Consider the following 16,379-nt stretch of genomic DNA (forward strand, 5'->3'; position numbering starts at 1 on the left):
CGTCAAGTCCCGAAAAGTTATCGATATCTCTGCTGCTCTCTATATATATATATATAATATATTATATATATATATATTATTATATATATATATATATATATTATATTATATATTACGCATCAGCCTAGTATTACGCCAAAAAAGTGAAAAAGGAATTCTACTAGAGTATAATAATACCGATACTTTTTGTTATACCAAAACACAGATCAGACAACACCCATACTCTTAGCTTTCTTTCTGACTTGGCCTAACCAAAAGATAACATCATATCCCTCCAAAAAAAGCATGACAACCCACACACCTGCTATTTCCCTTTCTTGCCTCCAACCATGACTCCACAAAAACAACAAATTCACATTGAAAAAGTTAAAGCAAGGGCCCGTCCCTTGGCCCACAAGCTGATGATTAGCTGAGCTAGGGTTTTTGGTGATTTCAAAGAGATCACAAAATCAGCATTCAGGAATCCTTATCTTGTAAATCTTTCGGTTGGTCGTCATAATCGTTTCTCGTGGCGTCAGCATCAGAATTATCACTGATCCCCTCGCCTTTGAAGATTGGGAGCTTTGATTTGGGAGACAGTTGCTTGGCCTCCTCGCAAGTGCAGATGTAGATTTTTCTCACAATGTTGCAGAACTCACTGCACTTGTGTTAAATTGGATGTGAGAAAAATTAAAGTTAGACAAATTACTTGAGGGAAAATTATCACCAAAAAAAACCCGTTAACTATGATGTGGTTTGCACAAGACGCCATAAACTTTAAAGTTGGAGAAAGCCTCTCTGGACTGGTTAATACAGTTACTTTAAGTTGTCATGTGCCCTTGTGCACATTTGGTTTTGCTGAGAGCTTTTGGAATAATCAGGACAGTATATACCTTTTACCCTTCATGTTAAGGCCATCTATGAAAATTTCCAATAGTTCAATCAGGGTTTTGTATAATTTTGAAAGTTCAGGAGGTTTTTTATAAATGCATAAGTTTGCATGGTTTTGTGCAAGACACACAGGTGCTTTTGTAAGTATACTCTTATAAAGTAGTTTTTTTATATATATAAATTGAAATGGATAGGGTCAAAAGGAAATTACTTCCAGGGATCATCGCCGACCAGCATCATGTCATCTTCATCATCGGTGTAGACAACCTGCCACTTCTTAACAGCACTGGTGAGCTCTCCTTCAATGCTGAACATCTCTTCAAGCTTGTGGAGGAGATCCTCATAACCATCAAATCTTGTTAAGTCCACTGCCCTGCCAACAGCCATCCCATGCATGTGCACCTGTTATACCAAGACATTAATATCAGAATTCCCTAACTCAGATTAACTCTCTTTTAAACTATTAAAAAATCATATATGAGGTCCTTTTTAGAAAATTTTATCCGGATGTAGACACTTAGAATAACAGGAGGTGACATGTCACAGGAGAACCTTAAAGTTGGATAGTTTATCAACCACCAGCTTTAAGATTTATGCTGGGGACACATCAAATCCTATGACCTCCCTATCTAATTTTCTATTGAGAATCTCTATGGGATCCCCCCCCCCTTTTTTTTTGAATACAGGGATGGGTTAGCAAGAGCTGTGATATTAATTTAGTTAATTCACCTTGGTGCAGCTCCGTAGTTGCCTACTTTGAGTCTCTTGGGGCGATCTAAGGCATGATTTCTCAGGCTCACTGCTAACTGCAGGGACATCAGAGTGGTTAGCATTTGAAGGATGTGATTGCTGCTCAGAATCGAAGTCCTGAGAAGCCAATGGTTGGTCCTCTGCAACTACAGAAGTGGTAGCCACTGGTGAAGATTCTTCTGCAGTAGTTGAACTCTCTAACAGGATTCCAAAGAGACGACAGCTATTGCCGCTGTTTGATTCCTGCTTCTTCCTAGTTGGTTCTTTGGTAATGCTAGCTGAGAATGATTCAGTTTGAGAATCTGCACGAGATGGCCAGTACATTGATAAAGGTCCAGAGCTCCCATTGAATCCAGCAGATCCAGGACTGGTGGGAATTAGCGATGGTGTTGTGTTGCCATTGAATCCAACAGAACTAGGTTTTGATGTTGGTGAGAAAAGAGGCGAGGGAGTTGAAAATGGATAGGATTCACTGTTTCGTTGAAGTCTCGAAAATGAGAAAGTCTTAGTAGTATCAGTTTGGGGTTTCCACATTCCTGTGAATACAAAGAAAGATTAGACTACATGAAAGAACATTAGAAAGAATGACAAGATAAATTAAGTAAATGACTGCCACTAGCATCTCAAAGTAAGAACATATGCTGGATGATTCTCAGTGAAAAGCCATATATACCCAATAGGGCAAGGCATCAAGACAGAAAAGAAGAAACAGGAGACTACACTCCAAGCAAGAGTTTAAAAACAAAAAGTAGCATAACTCATCAAGTATGATCTCAATCGCAACTCTAGCAAATTCTAGATGAAACAGGAATAATCGTATTATAAACATGATGGGGTAACTATAAAACAGGATAAAACTGATTATATACCAAAATGAGAAGGAAGATCTGGGGCGCTAGAGGGAGAAATTGGTGGCCTGGCACGTTTATTTCTCTGTACCGGTTGTGAAGCTGGTGGAGGAGATGCAACAAGTGGCTCCACTTCCCATGGTGAAACTTTGTCTGGACGTACAATGGATGATGGTTCATCCCATTGAACCTGCACAACTTCACACATTAGAGTAAAAAAAACAAGGAGCCAGAAGGAACAGAACAAGTTAAGAACATAGTAAATGATTATGTTAATAGAATGAATATTAGCTAGAAAAGCACACTGTATAACAAGAAAAGGGGCTTTCCATGAATCCATGGTCAAAGGAGTTACTAGACGCTTGTGCTTTTAGAGATACAAGCTAGTAACAAACTTGAGCTACCTTCAAAGATCTCCACTCAGAATCTGTCCATCTAGATAATCCTGGGTCGTCAACTTCAACTATAGTACCACTGAACCTGGTAAACAGTAAAACGAAATTTCATTTGATGAAAAATAATGCCTTTCTTCGAAGCTTTAAGATCACTTCGCCAATTGTGGATAATACCTTCTTTCAGGAGCTTCATCGCCCTCAAATCTCATTTTAAACCTCATTCCAACAGACAGCCTCTGACTTTTGGCTTCGAGATATCTATTGACACTAATGATGAACTCAGAACGACTTGTTCTGCAATTCAAAAAAGGCATGGCTTTTCAAACAACAAGCATGATGGAAAGGACAAGTATAGACAAAATGCTAAATAAAATTATATGTATTCAACCACAAGCCATGCTAAGAAAAGCCAAGATCTTGAAAATTTTCTAGACTTCCAACTCAGGAAGTTGTCCCCATGTGTTTGGCAAACAAGCACAGAGGGCAAGAATGCTTGTGCTTGTGCTTGTGTTTCTGTGTGCGAAAAGAGAGAGGTTTGTGGTTGTGTTTAGTATATTATAGTATAATACTTACTAAAGCCATATAAAAAAATAGTAATCTTGAAAAAACAAAAAAGTTAAGTTAGATCTCGAACCTTGGCTTGTAGAAGACAGAAAAAAGTGTGCCAGTAGATATGGCATGTGATGCAGTAGCCAGAACTCCAAGATGCATACTGTGGCTTGATATAACAGATGATGGCATATTATTTAATTGTCTCATAAGCCTCCTTACACCTACACGCAGTTCTCCATTCTCACCTCTGCACAAATGAGAATATGTATTAAGCGCAGCAACGGACTCCTTGAAGCCTCCAAAAAAGCTTGCTCAACACAAAACCAACTTTCCACAGCATGAGTGATAAATTTTAACGAAATGTATGGGAGGAGAGGATAGTGTTTACCTCAAGAAGATAAATGCATCGCCTGCTACCAATCTCTTTGAGCTAACAAAGACGCTCCAGCCAGTAGTGAGCAGATGTCGCCTAGGCTGCCCTGCAGAGATGGAAATGCAACTTATAATTTTATTCATTTTCAACCGCTTTTGATATCCTTGTTAAAGCACAGCACCAATTAATACCTATGCACTGGACATTAGAGACATATTCAGCATTTAAGTCGAAGTGAGTATCTCAACCAAATGCTGTAAACTAGTTTTGGTTTTACAAGTACTGCTTGCAAGACCTTAGCAATAATTGCAAGAGATTGGCTCTAGTCGTATCATGCTAAGTGACAAATTTCAATATTCTGTTTTCTTATACTTCCAAAGAACTATCCTCTGATGCTCCAGTTTGTAATTTTTTATGGCTATTTATGCCATCTCTATTAATAAAATTTACAGGTCTATCCAGGGACCCGCAAGTAAGTTTTGGATTAAAAAAACTAACATATTTCATTAATGCAAATATCTTTTGATCAATATAAATCATCCCCATGAAGTACTACGGTACAAGATAATAAAGATACAATATTAAAGCAGTACATAAAAGTAAACCTCTAAATATGTGACGGAAATGCCACTCATTCCCATGAAGATCTGTGGCAATCAGTTCTTGCCAAGGTGGATGTTGTGACATGTCCTAGAAAAAAGAGGAAACCAACTTGGTATAAGGTAAGGCAAAAAGGTAAAATACTAAAGGACTTCTCCAATTGTGATGATGAGCATACATTTTCTATAAAACTTACCAATTGAGGTAGGCATTCATCGGCATGCCGCCTTAGTACTGAGAATCCCCCATGGGTGCTTGTGTCTGAAGCAGTAAGTGTTTTACAAAATGAATGAATTGTACATTTTTCTGGTTCAGGAAGCAGAGGATCTGGACTAGTGATCTCTCCTTGCTGATCAAAAGTTTAAAGGACGTCAATATAAATTGCAAAAATGATTATGACGAATGAGAGAATCATGTAACAAAATATAAGTATACTCATGTCTGGTTAACATAAGTATACTTAAAGTACTAGTTAACAAAGAAGCATTCATGGATGGAATTAATTATACAAGTCAGATATTGTTCTATATATACCACTGTGATCAAGCAGGATGCAGAAACTCATAAGAAGAAAACTCACATCTGGTTCAGGTAGCAAAGTAATCTGTGCATAAACTTCATCACTATCTGCTTCAGCCTACAATATTGAAATAAGCTGAAAAACTAAGTAAATTGGATCAAAGAAAAATAGAGCAAAAAATGCGCAAAAGAGACCTTACCCGAAGCTGAACATGCATGACCCTACAGAGGATCTTTGATGGTAGATTAAACAAGGGCATCTGCTGATCAAGCCCTTGATGTGTAGATGCTTCAAGCTACAAAAAGGTAGAAAATACAAACAAATTCAGAAACAGTAATCACAAATAACTCAATATCAGGCTTCAATCCACTTATAAGAAAATACGGAATGCAATAATGGAGGCAAGCCATGCATATACATAAACTTTAAAAGAACAAAACATTGCATAACTTGCAATACCTGTTCCATATGGCCTTGAGGAAAGTAATAAACTCGTTCCCCTTCTCGGGGAACTGTAACCAGAGGTCCAGCACAAGCATGCCAGAGTTCCTTGTATAAAAGATCAACCGAGGCGCCTAAAATGAAAGAAGGGTCCATTAGCAAGATAAGGAACAAGATTAAGTTTGTTGGAAGAATAGTCTGGAACCATTATACATACCATTCATATCAAGATTTCCTGAAAATACAATCTAAAGTACACCCAAGTAATAAAGTCCTCCGATTACGAGAAGCAGGACTCAATTATAGAAGACACAAGGAACACACCAAGTAATGCAGAAAAATAAAAACCAAGGTTATAAAAGAGACTAGTACCAAAGCTAGCCAAACATGGAAACACTTCAACCATAAATGAAATAATTGAGCAGAAAGTAAGAATAACAATTTATCAGATTTAGTAAAGCCAGTCAATGTAGTTTTCAACACTTTATCAGTGAGATCAAAGCATGTTACCTGCCCAATAATAGAGTCAATATAAGAGATAAATGCAATATAAAACCAGAAGACCGAAGAACAAAAAGATGAAGAATTTTCTTTAAATTTAAAAGTGGATCGTATGAAAACTTAAGTCCATGTTTTAGTCAAAAAGTTTTGTTCACCCTAAAATAGAACCAACCTAACATAGCAAGCAAGCAATCTCCTAGAAACGAAAACATCAAAATGAAATAATAAAAGATAAACAAATTTATACAAAAAATACAAAAACCCAATAAATCCATAACTTACACTGAATCCTAAAATTTCAAAGGGTAAAGCAATTTTACAACAGAAAACGAATCCAAAAACACCAGAGTACTATGTTTTGCTTCGTACTCCAAATTTTAATCAAGCTAACATACAAAACCCAGCAAGGGGGAAAAAACCCAAAAAAACAAAATCACAAAAAAATGAGCAAAGGATTTAACGATAAAATAAAAGAATGAAATTCGAACCTAGCCTCGCTCCTGATTGATGATTAGAACCGGCGAGCGCCATAACAATTCAATCAGAAACCCCCCAATCAATCACTAACTACGCTAAAAATCAAAACTTTTCACCAAAGAACAACAAAAGCCACCAATTTACTCCGCTTCAGCTACCCCATTTCCTCTGCCCTCATTAAATTCCCAAACTCTTCAGCTTCACTCCAATTAAACCTCATTAACTCCCACATTCCAGGGTTTTACCGCCTCAAAATCAAAACCCCAGCAATTCTTAACGAAACGGCTCCAGTAAGCTCGATCTTTAACGCCAAAACCTCCCACGTGATCCAAACCCTGGAGGAAACGAGATCCGACCCAATCCGCTCCAAATTCCCCACAAAATCCTCCTAAAAGCACCGGAAAAGAGAAGATCCTTGACCTGAATTCTAGCTCGCCTGAGAATTTCGCCGATCTTGAAGAGAGAGAGAGAGAGAGGACCGAAGGAGTGGAGAGAGAGAGAGAGAGAGAGGAGGTTGATCTTTTTGAGTTAGAGAGAGAGAGAGAGAAGATTTAATTGGTTTGTTGCCGCTACGAGACCCTACAACGTACCCTGCGAAACCGCTGTCGGCTGCTTACTGCTTCCGCTGCTCACCTCTGCCTTCTCTTTTCCGCCTTTTTTTCTCGCGCATTTGCGCGGTTAAATTGCGCCAGCGGGAACAATATAAGCGTGTTGGTCGTGTGAAACTTTTGGGTCTGTTTTAGGTGTGGTCTCCTACAGTTTCTCCGAAAATTTCTCCAAAATAACGAAGTGCAATGGCTAACAATTGAGATAATTATTTGGTGCAATGGCTAAGCAAGTGGATAGGCAAATAAAAAGTAGGGGAGAGAAAAAGCAAATTTTGCCTACCGATTAAATTTCACCAAGGGCCCCGCGTGTCCGAAGATGGTTGAGTGATGTGGAGGAAAGATAAAGTGAAAAACTTTTGAAAAACTAGTTGTTGTGGAGTTGTGGAGGAAAGATAAAGTGAAAAACTTTTGAAAAACTAGTTGTTGTGGAGTTGAAAGGCAATTGGAAAAGACAAGTGATGTGGAGGGAGAATAAAGTGAGGTGGAAGGAGAGAGAAAGGCAATATTTGTCTTGCCATTGGAGATGGTCTAATAGTTTTTTCATTTTGAAGAATCATACATTTATTATAATAATAAAAAGTCATATTCTTCTGCATTTATTACAAATCCTGTATTTATTACTAGCCCTCAAAAACCGAAAATTCCTTCATTTTTTATAAATCCTGCATTTTTTACAAATCCTACATTTATTACAAAGCTCTCAAAAACTGAAAATTCCTGTATTTTTTACAAATCATGCATTTATTACAAAGCTCTCAGCAAAAATTACGGAATGCGATAGAGAATCTGTTGGACTAAAAAAAAGCCCAAAATTCTCCAAAAATAACAAAACCAATAAAATGGGGAAGCTGTTGGAGATGCTCGGACTCTCAAATTGCTAAACCTCTCTCTTATAGTTTTGTGCATCGAGTTTACGTTAAATTTGAGGCAGTATTCCATCAGACCTAGGGAGCGTTTGGCAATTCCTCCTAATTGTTAACTTTATACTCAAACCTAGTCTAATTCTAAAAAGATTTCTGACCTAGAAAAACTAGGCCAAAGCTATGATCCAAGTTTTCTTAGGCTAAAAAAGAGGCATTAAAATGGTTCTATTTTGAACCACTTTTCTCCGGTTTCAAACTAAAATCAGTTTAACTTAAAATTGGTCCAGGACCGATTTTGGCATGATTTTGTACGATTTGCCGAAAAGGGCCTTAACTTTTTGCGCTAAAATTCTAGTTATTGCATCCCAATATATTTACCTCTTTCTAAAAAGAATACGTTTTACCTCCCCTTGTTTAGTGGGTTTAAACTTAGAACCCACAAACAAAAGATTGAAACTCACATCCCACAATCAATTTGTGTCATTATTCTCCGAAATTTTGTTATTGTGGATATTTTAGTTATTAACATTGTTAGGTTAAAAGTTAAACTGCACCATGATTTACAAATTTAAATTAAAAGAATAATGGAGGTCTCTTTCTGCAGTTACTCTTATGATTTAAAAAGACTTATCTGAAATTTTAATGATTCGGGCCGTCGAGAAACATACATCAAAGTACATGGAAGATTTAAGAGACCAATGTCTTAAAAAGGCAAAAAATTTGTAAAAAAAAACAATAAGAAAAATGTAAAACTGTTAAGATTCATGCCACGAATATAGTAATCTGAACAGATAACAATCACTTAAAACATGTTGATTGGGTAAAAAATGACATTTGCAATCAAACGTACTGAAAAAGCGTTATGTACTTTAAAAAACCACTTTAACGATACTAATGATGTTGTTAGATAAACTGAACTAATCATAAAAATAGGAGAGTAGTCACAGAAAGCATTAAAAAAAAAAGAAAAATATCTAAATTTTGGCACGTACATTTTACATGTTGATTTACATTAACGGTTGTCAATCATAATAACCCAAATTAAAATAACCCAAACCAAACTCATCTTCATCAACCTCTCCTCAAATTATTCAGAACCCATCAACCCATTTCAATGGCGTCTCAAGCTCAATCAATACGTCGAAGTAGGCGCTGGTTAGATTTTGAGGAGGAAGGAGAGGAAGTGAATGTTGCCGGAGGAGCCGAGGAGGAGGATGCGGGACGCGGTGAACGGGTTGTCAAGTGGTCCTTCTGGAAACTTCTAGACACAGATGTTGTTGTGGAGGCAATAGAAATGAGATAAGGTCTGACGTCATCACCGATGATAGCAGTAGTGGAGGTCTAACAGGGAATGGAGGTTGAAAAGCATTTTGTTTGATGGAATGACAAAGGAAGGAGCGAGCAGAAACTGATGATGTTCTCTCTCCTTTTTTTTAAGTAAAATTTACAACGAACAATTTTTTAAAATCTACCAATTTAGTTTTTTATTTTTCAAAATCAACCGTTTTTTCTTTTATTTATCAAAACCGACCGGATTTTGTGATTAGCAGATTAATCACTATCCTAAATATTAATCACTATCCTAAATAGTCGGGGTTGCCAACCCCGACTATTTAGGAGGGTGTTAAACCCTAATTAAGGCCTTTAATTAGGGTTTAACACCCTCCTAAATAGTCGGGGTTGGCAACCCCGACTATTTAGGATAGTGATTAACCTGCTAATCACAAAATCCGGTCGGTTTTGATAAATAAAAGAAAAAACGGTCGATTTTGAAAAATAAAAATCCGAATGAGTCTGTTTTGAAAAATTATTCAATTTACAAAGTAGACTATTTTTATAAAATATATAGCGAAATAGACTATTTTAAAAAATAATTAGCAAAATAAACCTCTTTTGAAAAAAAAATCGATTTTGAAAAATAAGGCTCAGAAAACATACGGGACTACTAGTTCCGTATGTTTAGAACCAACTAATCACGGATTAGTGACTCAGAAAACATACGGGACTAGTAGTCCCGTATGTTTTCTGAGTAACATACGAGACTACTAGTCCCGTATGTTTTCTGAGTAGAAAATTTTACTAATCCGTGATTAAAACATATGGGACTACTAGTCCCGTATGTTTTCTGAGCGGTTTTACAAAATAGACCTTTTTTGGGCTGTTGGCAAAAAAGATGTCTATTTTGCTAATTATTTAGCAAAACGGTCTATTTTGCTAAATAATTAGCAAAAACAGTCTATTTTGCAATTTTTTTTTTTTTGTTTTGAAGAGGGAAATTTCAAGGGAAGCTTTCTTTTGAAACTGGTTGTGTCATTACCGGCAACGAAGCCTGGTATGCAAAAAAGGAGGAAGACCACGATGGGAAGAAAAGGGTTTATTCAGGATTTTTTTTAAGGGAGAGGAGGGGGCGTTTTGAAAATAAAGTATAATGATGAGGATAGACATGAGCTAGAAGGTTTTGCTTGCTTATAAATTATGATTTTGTGAGTAGTAGGCTTATTGACTTAGTCTTGGGGTGAGGGGCAACTTGTTTTTTGATTTTGGAGAGAAGATATGTTATTTCCTATGGATTTTAAGTAATGACAAACTATAATGAAGTTTTAAAAAAATATTATTAAATAATTTTGTTAAATGNAAAATGAGTATGCTTGATACCATGCATAAATTTTGTGCTTGGTAGTGAGGTGTCATATTCTCATTCACTCATTCCATTTCTCAACCACTCCTCAATTCATGGGAATGTGGGCCCCGATTTCAATGAGTGGAGTGGAATATGTCACCTCACTACCGAGTACAAAAAGTTATGCTTGGTATCAAGCATACCCATCTCTCTACACACACACTATCACAACAGTGTACGGTTTTCGTAATAATATTTAAAAATCTATGATGACATCAACCAAGTTTCCCTCCTAATAGTCCACATCCAATGAGCAGTTTTTTACCCTTCAACGGAATAAATAGGAGTTGTTATAGCCTAGAAAATCAACAAGGGCTAATCTCCCTAGAGAAGCCGACATGTGTCTCACCCCTTGCCTAATCAAACGAATTGGAGTCAAGACGGCTTAAACTACTCGCCGACCCTCCGGGCCGATAACTTGCGGAGCCTAGTAAAAATGTGGTACTTGTCGGCCACCTCACTCTATCGACCCTCTGCGCCGACAACTTACACCCTCTGCGCCGACAACTTACGCAGCCAGTCAAAAGGTAGTGTTTCTCGACCCTTGACCAAACTAAAAGAAAGGTGACATTTACCTCGAACCTTTCGCTAGCTGACTGCTCTGCCATTAACTGCTCTGACAAGATCATCATTACTCTAGCATCATAGTCTTTATGACTTATTGAACTCAGTCAGCTCCAAGTACTACTGTCATTCCCTCATTAAATAACCATATCACTCACTTTTTTTCGCAGCTGACACCTGGAAGGTATTTGCTGACTTAGCAGGTTGACTGGACTTGATCAAAGTTACCTCCATACCCCTCTGATCTGCTATAAAAGGGAGCTACACTGCATGGGGTAACTTCTTCTGCTTTTTAGCAACGTTGACTAACTACCTATACAATTGTCCCATTTTTACCACTCAAGATTAAAATACCGATTTGATCGTTGGAGGATAAAACGGAGAATCCAACTCCGCCCTCTTACGAGTTTTTCATGCGCATGGAAAAACAGCGGGCTTTGGAATCAGTCATCTAATGAAGTTTGATGACCCTAAACATTCTCATAACTCTAACATAAACCTCGGTTTAATAACTGATATCAACAGGAGTAAAAATTGAGGATTTTGCCTGCTGTTGTAGAGGTCAAAGCCATATTGATAAGATTTGTTTTTTGAACAACAAAATCTATTCACCATAGATACCTTTTGCTGAATTCGTGATATTATTTACCATAGATAGTACCTTTTGCTGTTAATATCATTTTTGTAGTAATTTGAAGAATTTATGCGTAACTTCGTTTTAATCCAAGGGCTGAACAGTAAAATCGCGTGCCTTGAGGGGACAGGGCAGCACGGGTCTTGCGTTGCATCCTGCTGCCAGTACGCTGCACCGGCGGGACAACCACTGCTGAGCAACGTCGAAAACTGACGGCACGTCTTCTCTGTACCCTGCCGCCTTGGGCTCCTAACCCGCCGTCTGCCACTTGACGGCATCCGTTAATGGGCGGTTTATATCTGCCCTCCCCAAAGCAGGCATCAAACTGACCTTTATTATTCCGGCAGAATAAAATAATAAAATTCAGTGTTCCCACATGTGAGACCTTCAGATTAAGGGTAAGTCGTACTCCTTTAAAATGGAGTTCTTCAAAAACTTTTATCGGTGATTTTACCCTTAATCCTTTTTAATATTAACATTTTTATCCTAATTATAATTAGTTATCAACTAAAACTATTAAATTAAAATTAAACTTCTGAATTAAAACTTTCTTCATTCAAAACTAATTAATAAAAATTTGATCTAATTAGAATTGATTGACAACTAAAGAGTATAATGAAGCTTAAACTTTCGAATTAAAGTTCTCTCCATTCAAAACCAATTAATAAAAAATTGATCTAATTAGAATTGGTAAACAACTAAAGAGTAGAAAGAAGCTTAGAGCACATTAGAGTTGTACATATAATATGCATTGCACGTGTAATATTAACCAATTGATTGATATCAAATTATTTAATTAGTTAATTATTAACAAAAATTAATTGATTGAAGTATTTTTTTGTAGTAGTCCCTTAAACCTTTCATATTTTGAAATTAGTCCATCAAAGCATTGGAATTATTATTGTTAGGTATCTCAATCTTAAGTTATTTGAAATTAGTCATTCAAGTTAATGGTATAATTAGCAATTTGAGGTACTAATTTCCCTCTAATTGCTTTTTTTACTCTTGATTGGAGAAGTAGATATCAAAATAACTTAAGAATTACGGATGTAATAGCTATTTCAATGATTTGATGAATTAATTTTAAAGTAATAAGAATTGAGCAACCTAATAGTTCAATGCAGTTATCTTTGCAAACTTATGGAGAAGTTTTCGTAAATGATGATAGGTTTTCTTATTCTGCAGTCATTAGGGATTAAGATAGAAGACTTTTCTTCCCTTTTCTTTTTTACTTCATAAGAATTTTACGTCATCGCTTATTATTATATTTGAGACATTGAAGAAATTGGTTGTTATATGAGTGAATAATCTTTTCAAATAATGTGTAGCTTACATTGCTCATGGTTTATAAGCAAATAATCTTTTCCAATAATTTGCAGCTTACATTGCTTATGGTCACGACGACACAAAAAATAAAACCTGAATGTACATATATGTAAGTATTAATTCACATATAATATTAGATCATCAGGTTGAGATTTAAAAGAAACATTTTTACAACTAAGTTAACAAACAACCACGTGCAATGCACGTTTATCTCTCTTAGTAGTGCTTAAATACCTTAGAGTTTCCCTTTATTTGCACCTATATATCCTCACTTGCTTTTCACAGCACCTACATTCCCACAATTTTCTAAAAGTTTCATTGATATCCTCTGCTATACAAATGTTGGAATTTTTCCTCGACATTCACCAATCTAATTATAGAACATTTTACTCTTTAATATATTTTGAATTTAATATATATTTAACCCACCATAATTCTATTTGAAAATATACTTACAGTAAATTTAAAATAGACTTAGTATCTTCAACAATAAATTCAATAAATACTAAGGATTAAATGGTTTTAAAATTAGTTTTGAACGTCACATAGGAAAGTTCAGAAGAAAACTTTCACTTGTGCATAATAAAAATGTTAAGTGTTTTTTAGCCCATTTAATAATGAAAATGTTTTAATTATCATCACTGAAGAATTTGTTGTACGCTCATTATACCTAAAAAATTGTTGCCTTTATAAGTTATCGTTTTAGTATCTTTGTATTGTATTAAATGGTGTTGTTCGCTCATGCATGTTTGTTCAATTAGGAATTATTAATTAGAGTTGAGATAATTGTTGAAATTGATAATCTTTTGAAAGTGAATTGCTTTACTTTAGCAGGATAGCGTAGGAGTTTTTTTTTCTTTTAAAAGTGATATATCTTAGTAAAATGATTATGATACAAATTGAGTTCCGTGCTGTCTAAAATATATACAATTAGTTATATTAGTGTAGTATAAATTTGGTACTATATAATATATTGGATCCTCGTAAATCTATTAAATGCAGAGGAAGTCATTTAAATAAGAGAATGGTGTTGGGTTCGATTAATTCAATGATCCATGTGGCCCAATCTACTCAATTTTGGATTTGATTTAAAGTTGTCATCGATTCAAGTTAGAATCAGGATGCTAACCACATGGCCTGGTTAGACAGTTTCATGTTTATCAAGTTGGGTGATTCTCTTGAATATCTAAATGATATGATCGATCGGAGTGTAATCCCACGATTGTGATTAAACCATGATGGGTATGGTTAATCACAGATATCTATTTAAGGGTGGGAGTCCCTCCTCTCAAACGTACGCAGAAAAAAGACCAAATTCCCATCGTTGGCTACGGGAGGAGAGAGGAGAAGACTTCCATTGTTTTGACGGTGGACGGTAACTTTAATATATTTTTCTAGTTCAACTATTCATGTCTAGATGGTTAAATTATCCAACAAACGGCTCGAACGATCAAATCTTATTGAAAGCATACATGCATGCATAAGCTTATCAACTATAAAATTATAGTTTGAACTTTTATTACAACTTTGGAGCTCTGATGAAGCGAAAGAAACATTTAAAAATGATTGCCCCACCTTTTCTTTTGTTTTCCCTCATAACAAAAAAAAAAGTGTAAAATCGTGCTTCCATGTGTTTTAACGATTGAATTTCTAAGTTTTTTTTTTTAAGGTCAATGTTGTCTGTCGAAATAACTTCCCTTCTTCCACCATAGGTTTTAGAGGATATCATGGTTATTGTCAAATTACACATGCAAAACTACTCGGTATATTCCCAAAGGATCTTAAATAATTAAGGAACTCCTAATTAACGGTGAAACCCCTTTTCTTCCATTTATTATAACCACCCCTCGCTTTCCATAGGGTTTTTTGCTTGTATCCAAAGATAAGGTATCCCCATAAAACCCACAAGTCTTTGATGGGAAAGTCATAAGTCCAAGTTTAGGGAACAAAGTTACAAAGACCTAGTTATTTCCAAGCATATTATTTAGGAACTAGCCCCTCATTATAATAATCACCGTTTTTTATAATCATTATACTAATCTCCTTAGCTTCATATAACAAACAATGGAGGAAAAGTTGTGATTCTATTCGGCAAAGGGAGCAAGCTAAGGTTCGAGGGGGCAGTATTATAATTGGAAACTTCCTTTGGCTTTTAAATTTTTAATACTACAACTTGGCACTATAGTATAGGGTTGCTTTCGTGTGGCAAATTACTAGAAGACAAAGGCGTCTGAGCTCATTGCCTAAACTTATAAATAGTCTAATATTGCTAAAACTTTAGAGTTTTGGTACAGCGAAAGAACTCTTTTAACATAGGTTACTTAGCAATCAATGTTTAAATCTCACTAACCACATATATAAAGTGTATTCATAAAAAGATATCATTGTAAGAGTATATATTAGATCTATGAAAAGAACGCTCAACATGAAAAGATATGTTAATATATAGTCATCATCTTCATTATAATTTTGGAGTTCTAGTATAGTGGAGTGGCCTTCTAGTTCTATGTATAAGGAAACCAGTGATTATTATGATGAGACTTTTGTTAATTTCATGGCAGCTTCGAGGATTTGGGCGTCGTTAGAATTAAAAATTAGATATGAAAGAGACTTTATGATCATATGGGGATTTATTCAAGGAGGTAGTGAGCGTTCGGAGCTTAGTTGCTTTGTGTGTCATTTAATTTGTTTCTTGTGTTTTGTTAATGGAATAAAGAGAATTGTTGAAAAGGGATGAGGTAGTAAAGAATGCAGAAATGTCCTTGGTGATGGAAAGAGGAGCATTGTGGGATGAGCATAAGGGCTAAAAGGATACACTATGGAGTTTGGTTGGGTTGAGCATCTAAAACTAGATTTGGGCTTGGCCACCTAGAAAGTGATGGGAACTTTATATTTTGTTTTTCTTAATTATTTTTATCTATCTTTGAGTAGCTAAGATAATCGATCAGTTTTTAGTTTTAATGTATGTTGCAATTTCTTTTTGTTGATATTTGTCTTTCTTCGTTAACAAGTATTTTGCCCGTACTTGTACACGTAAGTCTTGCATGTACAATAAGTAATATGGAGCGGGTAACGAAAACTGAATCTGCATCATTCGCTTGGAAGGCAAGGGGTTTGCTTTGTTATATTTGATTGGTTTGGTCTTTGTGGGTTTTTTCTCTAGTCATATGCATGTGTTTCTTCTTTCCTATTTTTTAGATATACTCCATTTTTATGGATATGAGCATACAAATGCCTTATACCAATTGTTTATAACGCATGGATTATTAAAAATTAAATAATCTAAATTGGAGCCTTTTCTACAGATAGTTTAAGACTTAAATGAAACTCAAAATAAGGGATTGGATGACTTTTATTTCAAAATTTGAAATTAAAAA

The 16,379-nt window shown here is 35.6% G+C and overlaps 1 protein-coding gene across 1 annotated transcript; it reads right to left on the minus strand.

Moving 5' to 3' along the window:
• LOC109830243 (auxin response factor 7-like) lies at positions 162 to 6,940 on the minus strand. The gene is made up of 14 exons (XM_020397456.1): positions 6,339 to 6,940; positions 5,368 to 5,483; positions 5,108 to 5,203; positions 4,969 to 5,025; positions 4,585 to 4,737; positions 4,394 to 4,478; positions 3,804 to 3,894; positions 3,498 to 3,662; positions 3,038 to 3,157; positions 2,873 to 2,948; positions 2,490 to 2,658; positions 1,600 to 2,156; positions 1,082 to 1,272; positions 162 to 637 (listed from the first exon to the last, which is right to left on the minus strand). Exons 1-14 carry the CDS (start codon positions 6,379 to 6,381, stop codon positions 457 to 459), a joined length of 2,100 nt encoding a protein of 699 aa, XP_020253045.1. The 5' UTR covers positions 6,382 to 6,940; the 3' UTR covers positions 162 to 456.

The sequence above is a fragment of the Asparagus officinalis genome, chromosome 2 (assembly GCF_001876935.1).
Source record: "Asparagus officinalis chromosome 2, Aspof.V1, whole genome shotgun sequence".
Taxonomy (NCBI): domain Eukaryota; kingdom Viridiplantae; phylum Streptophyta; class Magnoliopsida; order Asparagales; family Asparagaceae; genus Asparagus; species Asparagus officinalis.